At 40.8% G+C, this 20207-nt stretch overlaps 2 protein-coding genes across 2 annotated transcripts; one reads left to right on the top strand and one right to left on the bottom strand.

Moving 5' to 3' along the window:
* The first annotated feature begins 4818 nt into the window (after positions 1-4818).
* Positions 4819-11063, top strand: LOC131974315 (uncharacterized). Its single transcript, XM_059336574.1, has 11 exons — positions 4819-5005; positions 5243-5388; positions 5606-5670; positions 5845-5973; positions 6093-6191; positions 6285-8564; positions 9263-9405; positions 10015-10082; positions 10238-10366; positions 10529-10624; positions 10713-11063. The coding sequence occupies exons 6-11, from the start codon at positions 8454-8456 to the stop codon at positions 10799-10801; spliced, it is 636 nt and encodes a 211-aa protein (XP_059192557.1). The 5' UTR covers positions 4819-5005; positions 5243-5388; positions 5606-5670; positions 5845-5973; positions 6093-6191; positions 6285-8453; the 3' UTR covers positions 10802-11063.
* A 4526-nt stretch (positions 11064-15589) lies between these two features.
* f2r (coagulation factor II (thrombin) receptor) lies at positions 15590-20130 on the bottom strand. The gene is made up of 2 exons (XM_059336565.1): positions 20007-20130; positions 15590-17401 (listed from the first exon to the last, which is right to left on the bottom strand). The coding sequence occupies exons 1-2, from the start codon at positions 20074-20076 to the stop codon at positions 16179-16181; spliced, it is 1293 nt and encodes a 430-aa protein (XP_059192548.1). The 5' UTR covers positions 20077-20130; the 3' UTR covers positions 15590-16178.
* Positions 20131-20207: the final 77 nt, after the last annotated feature.

The raw sequence follows: 20207 nt of genomic DNA, 5'->3' as shown, positions 1-20207 counted from the left end.
GGGAGCATCCAGCAGTTTGAACAGGATACAAAAGATCAGGTAATAAGGATTCCTGTTAGTAATATGATCATTATTTACTTTTTTTTTTTTAAATCATTATCTCTCTTCCCCCTTTTAATTATTATTATGAATTCTCCTTGTCCTTTCACAGAAATTCTCTCCATTCCATGGGTGAGCAAAGCAGTGGCTCTCTGCCAGCAAAGAGGCGCCGGGTACTCAGTTCAGAGGATCGTCAAAGGATTGCAGAAGAGGTGAGTTTATGTTATAGAAATCTGTCATAGTCCATGTTTCTTAGGATGTTGTAATATCTGTTAAAGGAGAAATGTTTTGAAACACAATTCTAAATATATCATTGTCATGTTGTAGAGATGGTCCCGCTATTCTATTTCTATTCTATAGCTATTCTTTTTTTATGAAATAGCTATATCTCAATATCTTAATAGCTAAAGATATTTTTTCCAAAATCATGCCGCACTAACAGAAGGTGACAGTGGCAGTGAAATTACTTGAATTCCATATTTATATTTTCTCTACATATTTTTGTATACTTCTCTCTGTAGATCTGCAATACCATTCTGGGACACAACGCGCTTCTCCTTCACAGACCACCTTGTCTGTGTCACCTTGTTGCAGGGGGACAGGTTTGAGGAACATCACAGGTCATTTCCTGAAGATGCACTTAGCAGCACCTTGAAGGCATACCCAATGCTGAATGGAAGCAAGCTGAAGACGGAACTTGGTCTCATCTACAGCAAGGAAGAGTTCAGAGCCAGCAAAATTTATGTTGAGGTAGTGTTTATTTTGTACCCCCGCCCTCCAGTGCGCCCCCCCAAAAATTTTTATCACCAGCCCCACTGCTCTGAAGTGTGTTTGTGCTTGCACTTGTGGTACCGGGCAGACCCAGTGAGGCATGGACCAGTATTAGCCCCCAGGGTCAGTATTTTTTTTTTCATACTTGGCCCTAATACGCCGTCGTAATATACAGAAGCAAATAATAATAAATAAATAATATAAAGGCATTCCCATGGTCCTGAGCTGGACACAGTTCACAGTATCAATACACAATGCAACTTGTTATTCATGTGCAGTTGTTTGTTAAACAAAGAAAACACTTATTAGTGCATGTCTCCAGCTGTTAAAGCCGACTGACAGCTGATCATTATTATTATTATTATTATCATTATTATTATTATTATTATTATTATTATTATTATTATCATTGCATGTCTCCAGCTGTTAGAGCCGACTGACAGCTGATCATTATTATTATTATTATTATTATTATTATTAGTGCATGTCTCCAGCTGTTAAAGCCGACTGACAGCTGATCCAGCTGTGATCCGATGCCGCCGTCATTAGAAATGGACGTCGAGTCACGTGACGTTTCGGAGGAAAGGACGTTCCATGTCTCTTAAATCGTTTCCCCTCTCCTCGCTTCGTTTCCTTGCGACTCTCCATGCATCCCCGGTGGGTGGGACTAAGACGCAAGGAAACGACGCAAGTGAGGGAAGCAGGGATGCGAAATAAGAGACATGGCATGTACCCAGTGTCTTCCCTGATTCCTGATTGTTTCCACCTGTTCCCCATTACCTCGTGATTTATAGTCTACATCTCCGTTTGTTTTGTGCCAAAGTGTCTCATTTGTGCCGTGCACTCCAGCCACAGTACACGTGCAGTCCTTGTCTTGTCCCTCTGTTTAAAAAAAAGGCATGTGCAGAAGAGGTTACAATTTGCCAAAGAACACATCAACTGGCCTAAAGAGAAATGGAGGAACATTTTGTGGACTGATGAGAGTAAAATTGTTCTTTTTGGGTCCAAGGGCCACAGACAGTTTGTGAGACGACCCCCAAACTCAGAATTCAAGCCACAGTACACAGTGAAGACAGTGAAGCATGATGGTGCAAGCATCATGATATGGGCATGTTTCTCCTACTATTGTGTTAGGCCTATTTATCTCATACCAGGGATCATGGATCAGTTTGCATATGTCAAAATACTTGAAGAGGTCATGTTGCCTTATGCTGAAGAGGACATGCCCTTGAAATGGGTGTTTCAACAAGAGAACGACCCCAAACACACGAGTAAACGAGCAAAATCTTGGTTCCAAACCAACAACATTGATGTTATGGAGTGGCCAGCCCAATCCCCAGACCTTAATACAATTGAGAACTTGTGGGGTGCTGTTTCTGAAGCAAAACCAAGAAATGTAAATTAATTGTGGAATGTTGTTCAAGAATCTTGGAGCGGAATATTCATCAGACATGTCCATCTCAACCTCCTCAGCATCAGGGAGCGAGTTGTCCTCACCAGAAGATGGCTCTTCTTCATCCCCCTCGTCATCAGAAGTCACTGATGGAAGAGGAGACACAGTGGCTGTCTGGGCAGCCCCAGTGTGCACAGAGGTCTTGGAGGGCTGGTCAGGATGGTGGCGGTGAAACTCTCTGATGAGATGAGCGTCCAGAATGTGTCGAGCTGGGACCCAGGATCTTTCTTCTGGTCCGTAGCCCTCCCAGTCAACCAGGTATTGCAGGCCTCTCCCGCGGCGGCGGGAGCTAAGCAGGCGGCGAACTGTGTAGGTAGGACCTCCATCGATGGCTTGAGGCGGTGGTGGAGGCGGAGCAGCAGGAACCAGTGGACTCTCTTTATTTTGGAGACATGGAATGTCGGATGGACCCTCATGGGCCGGGGCAGCTTGAGCCTCACCGCTGCAGGGTTTATGACCTTCTGGATCTCGAATGGGCCAATGAACCTGGGTGCCAACTTCTTAGACTCTACCCACAAGGGTAGGTCCCGGGTCGACAGCCACAACTTCTGGCCAACCTGGTAGATGGGGGCTTCGGTTCGGCGCCGGTTGGCCGCTGTGGAGTTCCGGTTGGCTGAGTGGAGGAGAGCTTTTCTGGCTCTGGCCCAGGTACGGCGGCAGCAGCGGATGAAGGCCTGGACAGAGGGGCAGGAAACCTCCTACTCAAGGGCAGGCAACAGTGGAGGTTGGAAACCATAGGCGCACTGGAATGGGGATAGTCCAGTGGCAGAGCTGGTCAGGGTGTTGTGGGCTTATTCCACTCACAGGAGCTGCTGGGACCAGGACAATAGATGCTTGAAGACCAAACACTGTAGAGCCGTCTCCATCTCCTGGTTCTTGCGCTCTGTCTGGCTATTGGACTGAGGATGGAACCCAGATGACAGGCTGGCTGTGGCCCCAAAGAGTATGTGCAGAATTCCCTCCAGAAAACTGACATAAACTGAGGTCCCCAGTTGGAGATCACGTCAGTGGGGAGACCATGGAGCCGGAAGACATGCAGCAGGACCAGTTCAGTCTCTTTGGCCGAGGGGAGCTTGGGCAAGGGCACAAAGTGGGCCATCTTGCTGAACCGATTTACCACCGTCAGGATGGTGGTGTGTTCATTGGACAGTGGTAGACTGGTGTCAAAGTCCAAGGATATGTGAGACCAGGGGCGATGGAGCACAGGCAAAGATTACAGAAAACCAGCGGGGGCCTGGTGGGATGGCTTGTGCTGGTTGCAGATGGGACAGGGATTGACAAACTCCCTGGTGTCTTTCTCCAGGGTGGCCCACCAGAACCTCCGCTGCAGGACCTCCCTAATACGCTGGATCCCGGGGTGGCAGGTGAGTCTGGAGCTGTGGGCCCATTGGAGGACATCGGACCTCAGGGTCTGAGGGACGAACAGGCGGTCAAGAGCTAGGACCGGGCTGGTCCTCCAGGGTGGCTTTGACTCTCTCCTCAACCTCCCAGGTAAGCGAAGCAACCATGATGGGGACAGGAAGGACCGTGTCATGGCTGGATGTGGATTCCTCCTTCTCCACAAACTGGTGGGACAGGGCATCAGGCTTGACGTTGCGGGTACCGGGCCAGTAGGATAGGGAAAAGTTGAAGCGGGTAAAAAACAGGGACCATCTGGCTTGCCGAGAGTTCAGTCTTTTAGCGGACTGGATGTACTCGAGGTTCTTGTGATCAGTCCATACAAAAAAGGGCAGCCTGGTCCCCTCAAGCCAGTGGCGCCATTCTTCCAGGGCCTGCCTAACAGGTAGCAGCTCTCGGTTTCCAATATCATAGTTCTTTTCAGCTGGTGAGAGCCGCCTAGAAAAGAAGGCGCAGGGGTGGAGCTTCTGGTCGTTGGCAGCCTGCTGGGACAGGACGGCTCCCACCCCAACATCAGAGGCATCCACCTCCACAACAAACTGTCTCTCAGGATCAGGGACTTGAAAGATGGGGGCAGTAGTGAACCAGGCCTTAAGGTTCTGGAAGGCCTCCTCAGCCAAGGAGGACCACTGGAACGACACTTTGGAAGAGGTAAGGGCTGTGAGTGGGGCTGCCACAGTGCTATAGCCACGGATGAACCTCCGGTAGAAATTAGCGAACCCCAGGAACTGTTGTAGCTGTTTTCATGAGACCCTACACGGAGGCAAACGTGTAGGGTTGCAGGTAAAACAGGATGGAACAGTTTGTGATGAATGGGTTGCAGCCTTCAGGTTCTCCAGCATAGCGCTCTGGGGTCCCTACACGGGGCTCTGGTGCTGGTTTGGGAGCAGGCGGCAGAGGAGCAGGAGGGGGAGCTGAAACTGAGGTGGATTTAGGAGGAGGCAGGCTCAGTGGAAAATTACTGGGAGACAGAGCTGAACTGTGACACACAGATGTGAAGCAGTTATTTAAAAAAAACCTGTGGTCATACAACTAAATATTAGTTTAGTGATTCACAGAATTGCTAAATCCACCTATTTCACCTCCTATTTTCCTATTCGACCCTCAAGCCTTCCTCTCTCCGCCTCCCCCAAATTTATATAAATTCCCCTCAGCTACTTTCGAGGTGGCCATCCTGCAGAACTACAGCTGTCCTGTTCGTGCTGTGGAACCCATTTGGCTGTGATTTGACTTCTAATCATGTCTATTAGGTTTTGTTTAGCTTTGCTGGCACTCTCCTCTCTGAGTGCTGCATCTGACCCAGACTGCAATGAGCTGATTAAACCTCTGGAGGATCGAACCAAGGTACATAGCCCTCAAAATCTGGATAAAGCAGAATTGACTTGTTTGAAAGGCATTTTTATAAAAAATATTTTTTTTAGTTGGGTAATAGAGCTGAAAGCAACAACTCCTCATTTTCTTTGTTTCTGGTGCTGATGTGTTCAACTTGGTCAACATCTAGGATTTGATAGCTCAAAAATGTCTTTATCAAGACAGAGAGTAGACATTTGGTAATCTCCAATTTTGATCATCTGTGTCTAGGTTGCTGGCAAATGGATATATCATGTTGGAGCAACAGAAAATGAAGATACTCTAAAGCAACTTCACTTTATTAACAGCTCTTGGATCATACTCTCGCCCATACCTGACAGTGATGATATGACGCTTCGCTGGGCAGACAAAATGAAGTATGGTTTTGTATGGCTAGCATAGACGACACCACTTAATAATTAAAGCTACAGATGTATTTCCTCACGTTGAACAGTAGGGGGAGTATTCCATTTTTTAAAAAGTCTACAGATATTACGGACACAAAACAAGGCTTAATACATTTGAAGTGACCAATGCATTAGATAACTGGTGAAACTTCATCTGGTTTGAAATGCTTATTTTTGTCCTTACAAGTCAAGGAAACTGTTACACTGGAAGCAGTAATACTACCTTCTCAGGAAACATCACCAAGGTGACATGTAAGTAAATCAAGACATGTATTATCATATGTGCTTTGAGCCACAGTTACTATAAATGTATGACAATTAAATGGGAAAGTTTGGATTTATTGAGGTGGAGTTGTATCCATAGTCAGTGCATGTCATGTCAATAAATCCAAACTATTCCTTTAAGTTTCTGTTTATTTGTAATAGTTCACTTTAATGGCACTGATCATCACCATACTGGGAACCACCTGGTGACCTGCCCTGACTGCCTCCTCTGGACAGACACCACAGTGACAGAGGGCAAACCAGGAGCCAGTAAATCCTTGTACCTCTTCAGTGAGTTCACAGCTGTCTAACTGTCAGCTTTTCTGCAATGTGTAAAATTTGAAATCCAAAAAATTTTAGCACTTCTTTTTGTTAACATTAACTTTTTCCTTCCTCTCCTTGCTCTGCAGCAAAGACTGGGGAATTGGATGACTCTCATCTGAGCGTTTTCAAGAAACAGGCTGCGTGCCTTAACTTAACAGCTGGAATTCACTTTGGAGGAAACACAGGTACGATGCTGATTCTCTGCCACACATCAGTAAGGAGTATAATGTCATTATTACTGAGGCACTTATCATCTTGATTCCCTCCTTCTGGTTCAGACTTGTGCCCTGAAGAGGAGATGGTTCCCATAATGCGACTTTATGGTTAATTTCGGAGAATTCCACAGAAGCAAGTAGCCAAAGTGAAGTAAAAATAAACACCTACATTTTTATTTTGGATTTTTTGTTTTCTATCCATTAGTGTGAAGGAAGACTTGTTATGGAAGCAAAATAGCCTAAAATCTGAAAATTGTGGTGTTAAAAAAACAATATTGTTTGTTGTGCCTCATCTTAAGGAAGACTTGTTGTCTGAAAATTGTGGTGTGTTAATAAACATTGTTGTCTCATCACGAATCATGGATACCACTTTTTACCTTTTTTTCTTCCATGCATATGAAGCTTAAACACTTAAACACTATATGTTTGCATGTGTGAAGGAGATTAATTTATCAATTATAAAGAAATCCGTCAATTAGGCCACATGTCATAGAGTAGTAGAGGCTGGTTTCTTTAATATGTTAAGAAGTGATGTTTTCCCAGCTAAGCGGGGCAGAAGGAGCCTCCTAGCTGATACACACATACTTATCATAGCTAAAAAAATAAAGATTAGAGCTATTATAAAATAAATACAATATACTAAATACGACTGTCTGACGTCACTACTAATGCTAAAGTGACACAAAACATTGTCCAACACAGCAAAGCAATTGTTATAAACTGTGACTACAATATGTGTTAGAGGAGTCAATGATGGAAATACTAAACAGGGATGTGAACTGTTTCATGCATGCATACTCTTGTTCTACCTCAACACAAGCCTTTTTTCATGTTGTCGACTTGTCAGGGAGCCCCTTGAAGAATGGGAAACAGCACTGTTACATGACTGTGAGAAACTTTTGCAGCTCTTTCAGAAGTTGTCTTGCCAAGTGTGGCAGTCCCATTAAAAGAAAAGATAGATGGCAGCTTTTTAACCTTATTTTTGCATTCTCAAAGAGTTGCACAAGCTTAAGCTTAATTTCATCATGCAGGCTAACTTTGAACCACCATGTATACAAACACATTTAATGCAAAATGTGAAATATCTCTACCCAACTCAGTATTGCTTGAGAATCAGAACATGGCAACTGAATGAGCTGTTTTTGTGTGTTACGTAACACAGCCTCAAACTATTGTCAGTGCACATCAATAAGAGTGAAACACACACACACACACACACACACACACACACACACACCATTTATATAATGGCATATTCAGTGCTGTATGTTACACAACCTCCATATACCCAACCCATGAAAAATATTCCACCATAAAAATGCTTCAATCTTTACTTGATAGAATTGTCCCTCTTTTACAGATCAAAGCCTTCAGTATAAAGGGCCATGAAATGAAGTTGGTGAATTATTACCCAATATTGACAGTGGCTTTTTCCAGACCATCTGTAAATACATTGATTATTGACTGTCCACATTTCAAGGTTTTTGTGTTGACCTCTGAACCAAATCCACAGGGCAAGAGCATGTTTACCAAGCACAAGTGAAGAGACCCTGATTGCCCCCAGTGTTCCAAAAAAAGCATGTGTGTGTTGTACTGTGGCTTACACATCACATGTGACCTATTATTGTCACCTCAAGTAATGATTTCTTCTCTTTGGAAATGAAAAAAACAGAACGACCGATCTCTGAAGTGTGTCTCTGGAGAAATGGAGGCAGCACATGTTATATAAGTAAGCTGTCACCTCCCCATAGGCATCAAAAAGTTAGTTGACGTCAAAGATGCTCATGCTCATTTGTAGTTTGTTCAATTATTTCATCAAGCAAATACAAGAAGTCAATGAAGATACTGATAAGGTTTTCAAGAAATGGTTCAAATAAGCGGACAGAAGAGGAGTTGTTTGTGCGTTTGTGTGTGTGTGTGTGTGTGTCTTTCTTTTTTTTCCTTTTTTTTTCTGCCTTTGTGTTTGTGTGTGACTCTGTGCAGGAGGGTTCACATATTCAAAGATGCAGGGGTCCTGCTATTCAGTCTCTGCCAGCTGGCTGTTATGTAACAAGATAAATAGGACACAAACCCTTGCTGACTGGAGTGTGTGTGTGTGTGTGTGTGTGTGTGTGTGTGTGTGTGTGGCCCAGCCCACTGTTACAGAACACTTCCCCGGTTGCTTCGAGGAGGCTCGAGCTGGCAGGATCCCTGACATTAGCGTTGCTCTCTGGCTGCCTGCTGTCTCAAGCCATGGCTGCACAGCTGGTTGTAGCTCTGCTGGCTCTCACCTCCCTGAGCGCTGCATCTGAACTGGACTGTAAAGATCTGGTTAAACCTCTGGTCCTGGACAGCCACAGCCCTGTGAGTATCAGCGATCGTTTGTTATGAGCCGGGCATATGTGAGGAGGCTGTGAACCAGAGCTGTGTGTTAATATAACCTGAATAGCTCAGTTTTGGTGTTAATCTGCATTAAAATGTGCTAGAGGGATTTTGTTAACACAGTTGGTCAATAATTGTATCACTTGTGCATTTTTGTAGACACTGATTTATACATCACCTTGGTTTATTGTATTAAATTGGTAATTTTCAAACATAACCAATTTCTCGTGCATCTCATATATCAAGGCTACTGTACATTATGTACCCTCTTCACAGAAAAGCAACTCTGTGATAGTATGCTGCTTGGAAAAAAAACAACTTTTGATTATAATTTGATAAGATTTTATTTTTTTATTTTTGTGTCATGCATAAATAGACGGCCAAATAGTCTTATAAGGCATCATTATTCACAAAGAGGCCTGAAACCTGAGTAGAAACATTACAATAATACATAATTCTGAGTAAATAAACCATCATGACAATATTTTTTCCAAGCTAATAAAGTATAAGCCGTCTTATAATCATTAAAGCTGTAATAATAATCTTCTTAACTCATCATAATGATATAAGCCAATATTAATTAAATTATAGAATCGTCCTACGAGGTCCATTCAGCTTCTCTGCTGTTTTTCAGTCAGGTGAGTGAGTTACGTGGATGTGTTTCCTCTGTGTAATGGCAGATCTATGGGAAGTGGGTGCTCCATGTGGGGTCGTGGGACGAGCCCGGCCTGAAGAACGACCTGGTGACAGTGAACGGCTCCTGGGTGGACCTGTCAGCTTCCTCAGACAGCGGAGTCATTACCATCTACTGGGCCGACCGCCTGTAAGGACATGCAGTCATATTGATTGAGAGAATGAGCAAATGGGCACAGACATGCAGAAGACCGCACCGCCCCATTTCACACAGACTTTATAGTTTTTAGCCTCTTTTTTGCGTTGACTATTCCTAGTCATTGTGTTACTCTCTCTCTCTCTGTCATTTTGTGTAATTTTGTTTTGGGACTCTTTTTTTTTAAACTTGTCCATGGTTATAGTGCACCCTTTTTAGTCATTTTGTGTCTCTCTGTGGTCATTCTGCACCTCTTTGCACTAATTTTGAGTCTCTCTGTAGTGTCTTTGTGTCTCTCAGTAGACTTTTTCTTCCTCTTTCTAGTTACTTTTTAGTAATCTTGAGTCTATTTGTGGTCATTTTGGTAGTTCTGCAGTTACTTTGTGCTTCGTTGCGGTTGTTTTGCCACTTTTTATAGTTGTTGTGGTCCGTACGTGTCGCACTTTGCATGTAAAGACCAGAGGGCCTATGACACTTTGGGCCCCTGGTCCTGTGCCCAATAGGCCTGTTCACTAATCCATCCATAATGATGGCATTTAAGATTGCACAGTGTATTGAAAGGCTGAAGTGGATTGTAACTCCTTGTTGCTTTTCTCATTACAGAGGTGAAGATAAATGCCTGCAGGGTATAGCCAACGCAACCATCTCGGGGATGACCAGTCACACCACCTGTATGTATCTCCTTTCACATCCTGATCCACTATCTCTCTTTCTTTGCTGTGTATCTGAATATTTTATGTTATTATCCATTTTTAAATAGATATGATATGAAAAAAGTACTCTACTCTCTCTTGCATTCTGGGTATTGATTTCTGATGTTTCACAGTTAATATCAACGGTCACACTTCATATCATGATGGGAAGTACTATGAGACCTGCGCCGACTGCCTCCTGTCTGAAGACACCACCCTCCTCCCTGACGGCAAGTCGAAGGGACGATACCTTTTCCTCTTTAGTAAGGCTTTTTTCACCCCTCCATCACTGCTTAGAATAAAAATACACTGTTTTTGCTCCTTATTTTAACCATTTGTCTCTCTTTGGTTTCCTCTCTTCCCCGGCTTCTCTTCTCACCACCTCACCCTCCCTGTTTTTTATTCCTCTGGCTCCACTTTTAAAGCACGGACCGGCGCTCTGGAGCCATCTGAGTTAGAGACCTTCAAAAAGCAGGCAGAGTGTCTTAAATTCCTCCCAGAGTACCACTTTATGGGATCAGGTCAGCCATGATTTCTAGCTCTGTATCTTATACCCAATTAAATAATGAAGGGACATTTTCTTCATGCTATCATTTTCTTTTATTTCAGATCTGTGTCCAGATACCAGGGAGCCTGCTTCACCTGCTCCTGAGAATACAGAGATTGAACAAACTGAAGCTGAGCCTGCTTCAAAGTAAAACAGAGCACATGGATGTATGTGATAGGCATAAACATACACAACCAAACACATCCAGCTTAACATGTACTAAATAGTGTCGTAATGTGATCTGCATGAGCATTGATATAAGGTTGTGCTGTGGCATAACTTTTTCATTAGTCGTGGTGTCAGCAGCAGCGATGACTTAAAGGCACTTAAATGGCTCCTTCAAATCACTTTAACAGTCTGTAAGTAAATATTTCCAACTGGTTGTGTGAGGTAAATAAAACTGATTTCCTCTGCGTTGTGTCCCAATGTTTTATTTCTACTCTTAGAAAAAGCATTTGACTTCCGAGCTCTAACATTTATTAAATTTGTTTCAAATACAATAAAAGATTCAAACAATCTTCTGACCTATATGTCAAGATTAAACACAAACTGCTCAAATGCTGTTCCCAGAAACTTCGACAAAGGCTGTTGCTGGGTAACGTCGCTGTCAGGGGGGAGAAAGAAGACTTCAAAGTTTTAAACCATCGCCACAAGGAGTCCACTCAGACCCACAGGGAAACAACCTTCGTTCTGCTGAAGAAAAGCTGCTTCAGGACCTTTTTAAATGTCTCAACAGTCCGAGACAAGTCTTGGCTCTTTGCCTGAGTTCACTCAGGGGCAACGCTACGGGCAACAGAGGACTGTTGAGCTGGTTATTCAATGCTAAGCAAAAGGAATCTGCATGGGTCTGCACGGTCATTAAAAACCTTCACCGGTGCATCTGAGTTTGTAGAAACCCCCTCCTCCCTGTTATTAGCACTTACACAACGAAAACCCCAGAGGGGAAAATGAATCAGCGTTAGAGGTTTTCTCTTGTCGATTCAGCGACATCCTCTGCAGTGCTGTCTCTGACCATGGCTCTGCCTGTTGTGGTGCTTCTGTTGGCTCTCACTTCCCTCAGTGCTGCATCTGCACCCGACTGTAAGGACCTGGTCAAACCTTTTATGCCAGAAGACCCCAAACTGGTAAGTCATACAAATCCCAAAGATATTAGATTTATTTATTTAAAAAGCACATTTTCAATATTTTTGATATAGTTATATGAATTATTTCTTTTTATGTGTAGGTTTTTGGAAAATGGGTTTATGTGTTGGGAGCTGGTGACCCTAAGCCCTACCACAAGGCACTGGAGTCTCTGAAGAGCTCCTGGATAGACCTGTCTCCCACGTCTGACAGTCAGATTGTGACATTACGTTGGGGAGACCACTGCTTGTAAGTCTGCTGATTTAGTTTGTTAAATAGCATGTTGGGTAGAATCCAGTGGTGGAATGTAATGTAATGTAAGTATATTTACTCAAGTACTGTACTCAAGTAATTCTATTTTATGTAACTTTATACTTCTACTCCACTACATTTTGAGGAAGGTATTGTACTTTTCACTCCACTAAATTTAGCTGACAGCTTCAGTTACTTTTCAGGTCAAGATTTACCATAAAAACATGATCAATTTAAAGTTGTTTTTTTATCCACATAACAGTATATTAAGTGGTTAATATGAGCCCTATCTTTAATAAATTAAAACACTGTTTACATAAATTAATCAATACAAATAATCCAATAATATATTTAGAATATACAGTGCTGTGCAATAGTTTTAGGCAGGTGTGAAAAAATGCTGTAAAATAAATTGCTTTCAAAAATTGAAATGTTAATAATTTATTTATATTAATTAACAAAATTCAAAGTGGGTAAACAGAAGAAAAATCTACCTCAAATCAATATTCGGTGTGACCACCCTTTGCCTTCAAACCAGCATCAGTTCTTCTGGGCATTTTTCCACACCTGCCTAAGACTTTTGCACAGAACTGTAAATAACAATCTGAGTGGATCCATTCTGCATAATGAGTATTTTTACTTTTGATACTTTAGTACATTTTGATGCTGGTACTTTTGTACTTTTACTTAAGTAAGTTTTAAATGCAGGACTTTCACTTGTAGTGGAGTAATTTCACAGTGTGGTTTCAGTACTTCTACTGAAGTAAAGGATCTGTATCCTTTTTTCCACCACTGGCAGAATCATCCTTAAATGGACAGTTCACCCTACATCAAAAATAAATGCTTTCCCTCTTACCTGAAGTGCTATTTATCAATCTATAATTAATGTTTTGGTGTGAGTTGTTAGAGATCCCAGCTGTAGAGATGTGATGTCTAATGGAAGTAAATATCACTTGGCTTGTGGTTCTCAAAGCGCCAAGAGATACATTTCAAAAACTTAACAGCAATGCAATGTGTTTTACTCAAGATCAAAAACCTTGTTTTGAGCTGTTTCATGTAGGAACTATTTTCTTTCTATTATAGTCCCTAAATGAAACTGCTCCCAATTCACACCTAAACAATCTAGATTGATAAATACGAAAAAATAAAATAAAAAATGAATATAATATTGTAAATTTTAGGTTTCTCAGACAGCATGTTACAATTGAAACTTAGGAAAACAAAAAATCTATCACATGTTCTTGTTTGTTAGTGATCGGTGTATCTCTGGGGAGGTAAATGCAACAGTCTCAGGAATTGCCACCACATTTCGCAGTAAGTAACACATGGGGCTATAGGCAACAGGCTATATATTTTTATAGTATATAGTTTACATTCTAATTAGTCACTCTGCTGTCTGCTTTTAAAGAAAATCTGTCAGACCACAAAGGTCATATCCTGCAGACTTGCTCCGACTGTCTGCTTTGGACGGACACCTTTCGAAACGGGGACGTCACTGGTCGGTACATGCTGCAGTTCAGTAAGTTTGGTCTTAATTGATTTTAACACAGATTGCTAGTGTTTCAAATGTTGCCACTCCTTTTACAATCTCCCATCTCTTTCAGCGAGGACTGGGAAAATAGAGCCCAAAGATGTTGAGATTTTCAAAAAACAAGTTGGGTGTCTGAGCTTCCCGGAGAACCTTCACAGCTACGATGGTAAAACAGGTCAGTACAGAAAACTGTAATGTCTGAAAACAAAGCTGGAATTTATTATCTTTACTGGACACACCAACTCACTCAAGTTGCCACAAGGTGGGGATGTTGTATTGCCATACTCTCTGCATGATGCTCAGGGTATATTTGTTCTTTTCTCTTATTCGCTTTCAGTTTATCTTTTGTTGTGTTTTCTGTGTTTCAGAGCTCTGCCCTGACGACAAAGACACCACAGACTGAGCAGCAATAAAAACAAAGACATACAGTAACATCTATATTAAGCAAAAATATGTTTAATTTAGTAGTTTTGTTTTGATTGAATTATCAACACTCTGAATGCCACTGCAGTGCATCAAGTGACTAATGATTTTACATATTTACCTATAAAAAACAGATGATTGTGTGCTGAACTGCATTAAGAACATTTTGGTGTCAAAACCACCATTTCTGTCTTTCAATAATGCATTGTTGTTCAGATTAAAACTTTATTATTATTATTATTCTTTTATGTTCTTCCACTCAAGAATTCTTTATTTCACATTTTTATTATTATTATTCCGCCTGACCCCATAGCTGATGCCTGATCATGTTTAAATGATCTGTATGCAGAGGAAACACATATTTTTACCTAGAAGAAAATGAAGATAAAACTTTAAAGCAGATGCATGCAGAAAATGCCAACCCAAACTAAAACGATTATTTTGACATTTGACAATTTATTCAACATTATGATTTCCAGAGAAACTTTTACATTTTTAACTTGCCATGAGGTCATTTTGGGTGCATAATTTATTATGAAATAAAATGATTCCCACTATTTCAACTTCTTACCCATTTCAGCCAACATTGCCGTTAAGCGTCAGCTCTTCAATACATTTCAAATTACTTCACATTTTTTAAACATTATTGTTATTATCTAACTTTTTAATGGCATTCTTATTAACAAGACCCATCCCCACTTCTCAAACTATTCTTACGACTTCAACTTATTCTGACACATTCAAACTCACGTAGCGTCAGCTGCAAAAAACCTTAAAATGTTCCACATCTTTTTACATTATTGGCATTATCTTATCATAATTCTTATACACTAACCATTTATGATTCACTGAAAACATGAATATGAAACAAAAATTGGAAAAGAATAGCAGAAAATATAGTCATAACCTTGGATATATTATGTGATTACTAAACAACAAAAAGGTCTTCAGTGTAAATGATGATAGTACATCCAATAAGCTAAATGAAGTGCAAATAAGTCCGGTACTACCATGCACTGACTGAACACACCTTTTAGATCCAACTCGAGCATTTCCTTTGTAAAGATTTCAAAACACAATGAGCCTCATGCAGGAAGTAATATACAAACACATTCCCTCTTATTATTTCATATCCACATTTTCTTCTAATTTTGTTAGTACCCATTGATTTCTGGGATTCTTACTGTAGGTAAGGGATAATTGCACAAGTGGTTTAGAGCACTCTGACCAAATGAAGAAAAAAAACACACCTCAAATGCAGGAATATCATATAATAAAAATTATTATATATTATATATTCTTATATATATTAGATTATGAAATGTTTTAGCTGTTTTTTTACTTTCCTGAAACCAGTTGTGTACTGTAACAAAGTACATTTACTCAAGTACTGTCCTTAAGTATTTTTGGAATACTTGTACATTACTTTACTTATTTATATTTTCTGTTCCTCGAACTATACTACATACATTGCAGAGGCAAATTTTGTACTTTTTACTGTACATTATTTTTCTCTGACAATAAGCTACTAGTTGTTTTTGGCTACATACAAAATAAAACCAACTAAGAAATGCTCATGTTTTATTATGGATTAAGCTACCTGGCACTCCATCTTAAACAGCTGCAACATTAGTGATGCTAGTAATGAGTGATATTATTATCATTAAAATTGTCATTCTGCACAATGAGTACTTTTACTTTTTGTACATTAAGTGAATTTGTATGGTAATACTTTCACTTAAATACATTTTTGAATGCAGTTCTTTGACTTGTAACAGCATTTCTAAATTGTAGGTTAGTATCTGAGTACTTCTTTGCCCTCTGCCTTTAATTATTCTCTGGAAAATCACACTACTTTAGGTTAATTCAATAGTAAGTCGATTTCACTACTGCTGAAATTCTTCCTCTTAAAGCATTTTTTTGGTGGCATCTTTCCAATTCTTGGGCATGTAGCAAAATATTTGCACATACAACACAAAATCTGCCTTAATATATTGTATAGGAGGTGTTATTAATGCAAATAAACAATAATGACTGGGGGGATTCATCATTCAACACATCTCGGTGAGAGAAAATTAAGAGAAAATCGAACTGAAATTGAAGAGAATGTTGCTGCACGAGGCCCATTGACTATGATGTATTATATTGTGTGTGCAAGTTTGAAAAGTGTCTCAGAGGCAGGGTCCACATGTCCATGTAGTTAAGCCACCAGCCTGCTGTAGTGGCTCCCCTGGCCAGTTTGATCGCTCTCCATCTTGCATGACCTGCTGCTGTCTCTCCGCCCGCTGGTTCTTGTACTCTGTGTTTCTGATCTACTCCCTGCTGGTGCCAGCCGCCTACATCTGAGCAGTGCTGCCACCTGTTTCTGGCACTGAGAGGAGGCAAAGTAATACAGAACTGGATCCAGACAGCAGCTGAGGCTGCCCGCACACATGGAGAGCAGGTACGCCTGGTAGGAGCTGTCACTGGACTTGTGTGACAGCTGAACATAGTGAACCATCAGGATGATGTTGGCCGGGGTGAAGCACACCACGAACACCACCAGCACGATCACAGCCATCACCACGGCTCGAGTCTTCCTGGAGCGGTTCTCCACGTTGGCTGCAGCCAGAGCCTGGATGATACGTACGTAACAGACCACAGTGAAGAAAAGAGGGATGAAGAAGAAGATGGAGGAGTAGATGGGGAAGAAGTAAAGATAGTACGCTTGTAGTTTTCCCACATCCTGCACATCGTGGCAGGTGGTGATGTGCAGCTCTGACAGATACATGGTCTGTCCAGAGATGAGGAGAGGGGAGACTCCTCCGAGGGCCAGCAGCCACATGGCAGCACACACAGCTGTGGCCGTCTGAGGGCTGCGCCACGTCAGCGAGTTCATGGGGTAAACCACAGCCAGGAAGCGGTCGATGCTGATGCACGTCATGAGCAGGACGGAGCAGTACATGTTGCAGTAGAAAGCTGCTGTGACCACTCTGCACATGAAGGAGCCGTAGATCCAGTTATTGCCGTGGTAGTGGTAGGCGATCTTAAAGGGGAGGAGCAGGCCGAACAGCAGGTCAGCACAGGCCAGGTTCAGCATATAGATCACCGCCGGTTTCCTGGGACGGACGTGATGCAAAAACATCACCACGGCAACAAGGTTGAGGGGCACGCTGATGATGAAGACGAGGGTGTAAATGGTTGGGACAAAGCTGGTGGACAGGCAGCCCTGGAGGAAACCCTTGGCTTCAGCTGAGACTACAAAGAGCTTGTGGGGATGGGGTCGGGGGTGCGGGCCGTGTCTTTTCACCGGCTCCTGCTCCGACCCTGAGCCCGACCCCCCGTCATCCCTCCAGTCCAACACAGACAGGTCAATGTAGTCCACGGGCTCCTCACTGACTGTTACATAGTGACCAGAGAAAGTGCGCAGGAAGGGCCCCGAGCCTTTAAAGAGACAGAGAAACAGAGCAGAGCATGAAACATTCTTTGCAAATTTACTTCTTTTGGACTTAAGTGCAGATGCAATATATCATCATATACAGCACTGTTACCCACACTCTTTTAAAGGGTTGGGTTACACAGTTCTAGTCTAGTGGTATCTAGCCATCTACATTTTTAGATCTCAGTTACTCTGGATAATCTACAACACAGACTTCAATTCTTTATTTTTTACAACAGACTTGATGATTTTTTTTTTTTTGAAGGGGTCATTTTTGGACATCCCATAATATGTTGTTTTTTCGCTATTTTTGGACAAACTATACTACTACATGTATCTACAGACTATAATTGGGCAATTTCTAGCCTTTTTAGGCATTTAAAAAATTGACGATTTTTGACAAAAAACAATACTATAGTATGACTTTTTTTGAGGGGGCCATTTTCTTACATCCCACAGTTTGGTGTTTTTCTGTAATTTCTGGCCATATTATGCTCTAACATGTATCAAAAGACTATATTTGGGCCATTTGTAGCATTTTTAGGTATTTTCAAAATTTCACCATTTTTGACAAAACTCGACATGCTATAGTATGACTTTTTTTTGAGAGGGTCATTTTTGGACATCACATAATATGGTGTTTTCCTACTATTTTTGGACAAATTATATTACTACATGTATCAACAGACTATAATTGGGCCATTTCTAGGCTTTTTAGGCATTTTAAAATTTGACCTTTTTTGACAAAAATTGACATACGATAGTATGATATATATTTTTTAAATGGGTCATTTTTGGACATCGCATAATATGGTGTTTTTCCTGTAATTTCTGGCCATATTATGCTCTAACGTGTATCAACAGACTGTAATATACCAAATTCTAGCCTTTTTAGGCATTTTAAAATTTTACCTGTTCTGACAAAATCAACATTCTATAGTATGATTTCTAATTGAATGGGTGTAGGCTGCCATGGTTCATTATCAATGAACACAGTCCGTGAGCTGCCATGGTCAAGGATCTAACCACAGCAGTGGCGGTTCTACACAGGGGCCTACAGGGGTCTGCTGTGGCCCCTGTGTCAAATTAATAATAAAATTATCAATTTATTACGATGAACGACGGAACAATTCTTACTTATTTTTGATTCAAACAATATCTAATTGTATATATATATATATATATATCTAATTGTATATATATATATATATATCTAATTGTATATATATATATATATATATATATATATATATATATAGCCTATAATATAATTCTCACTGTTCTGAACTCTCGAAGTTAAAAAAAAAAAAAAAGTAATTGTGCACAAAAATGAGAAATGTCATTGCTGGTAAGTCTCATTGTTTAAATCAATGTATTTGTATCTTCCAAATATACCTAAATGAGCTTTTTCAATAAGCTAAAATAAAGGTTTTGAATGCTCAAATATCATCTTTGCCATTTTTTAATGTGCCCCTCTGATTAAACACTGGCCCCTCTTTGGCCCCCACAGTAAAATTGGTCTAGAACTCCTGCAACTATAGAGGTCCAGAAATAAATGATAAACTGGGGCCATCAATGTCTTTAAGATAATATTTTCTTTTTTACTCCACTACACACCTTTAACATGATAGTACAGTTATAGGCTGGAGATATTTTAGTGTAATTTAGATATTTGCGTTAAAATATAATTTAATTAGTCTAGATAGAGGGTGGGGTTACACAATTTTCAGTAACACTTAAATAGGTCCAGAGATAATGAGAAACAGTGAGAAAATGCTCTTTTTAAATAATATTTTCATAACTGTTGACATAAATAATGTTACAGTAAGATAAAGCAACTGGGTTTTTTGGCCTTTTTCACCTTCATTTGACAGTGGTAGAGTTACAGAGCGAGAGGGGGAGACAGTGGGGAAGATCTTCAAGAAAAGGCTCTGAGCTGGATTCAAACCCAGGCCCACTGCGTGCAATGACTAAGCCTTAATGGTATGCACTGTACTGGTGAGCCACCAGGGCGCCTTGAAGCAACTGTTTTAACAGGAAATCCCACATTTATTTTCAGAGGACAGATACAGAAAAACAAAATGTTACCATATCTTTTATTTGTAGAACCCAGTAATACAAACTACCTGGCAGTTTATGAAGAACTCCATCTTAAACAGCTGCAACATTACTGATGCTAGTAATGAGTGATATTATTATTAAAATTGTCATTCTACACAATGAGTACTTTTTGTACATTAAGTGCATTTGTATGGTAATACTTTCACTTAAATACGTTTTTGAATGCAGTTCTTTGACTTGTAACAGCATTTCTAAATGGTAGGTTAGTATCTGAGTACTTATTTTCCCTCTGCCTTTAATTATTCTCTGGAAAAATCACACTACTTTAGGTTAATTCAATAGTAAGTCGATTTCACTACTGCTGAAATTCTTCCTCTTAAAGCATTTTTTTGGTGGCATCTTTCCAATTCTTGGGCATGTAGCAAAGTATTTGCACATGGGGTTATTATATATAACCCATAGGATGCAAACTGTAGTCATATAAATGTATGTAATAATTAGTTCTGAACTATTACAGAGTTATAGTTTATTGTTCAGAAAGCAACTTACCATTCAGGGAGGTGAGAGCTGAGCTCTGGAGAGAAAACAACACCAACAACCCCACTGACAGACGAACCATGGCTTCACTGTATTCCTCCAAATACTTTACACCTACAAGTGGATTGAAATGATCGGTTTGCCTGGAGTGTTTTTCTGGCAGCATCAAACATGTTATTACAGTGCAGTTGTTACTCCGCCTCCCACTCACTG

Source organism: Centropristis striata, chromosome 7 (genome assembly GCF_030273125.1).
Source record: "Centropristis striata isolate RG_2023a ecotype Rhode Island chromosome 7, C.striata_1.0, whole genome shotgun sequence".
In the NCBI taxonomy this organism is placed as follows: Eukaryota; Metazoa; Chordata; class Actinopteri; order Perciformes; family Serranidae; genus Centropristis; species Centropristis striata.
This window is presented reverse-complemented; position numbering and strand designations above follow the sequence as displayed.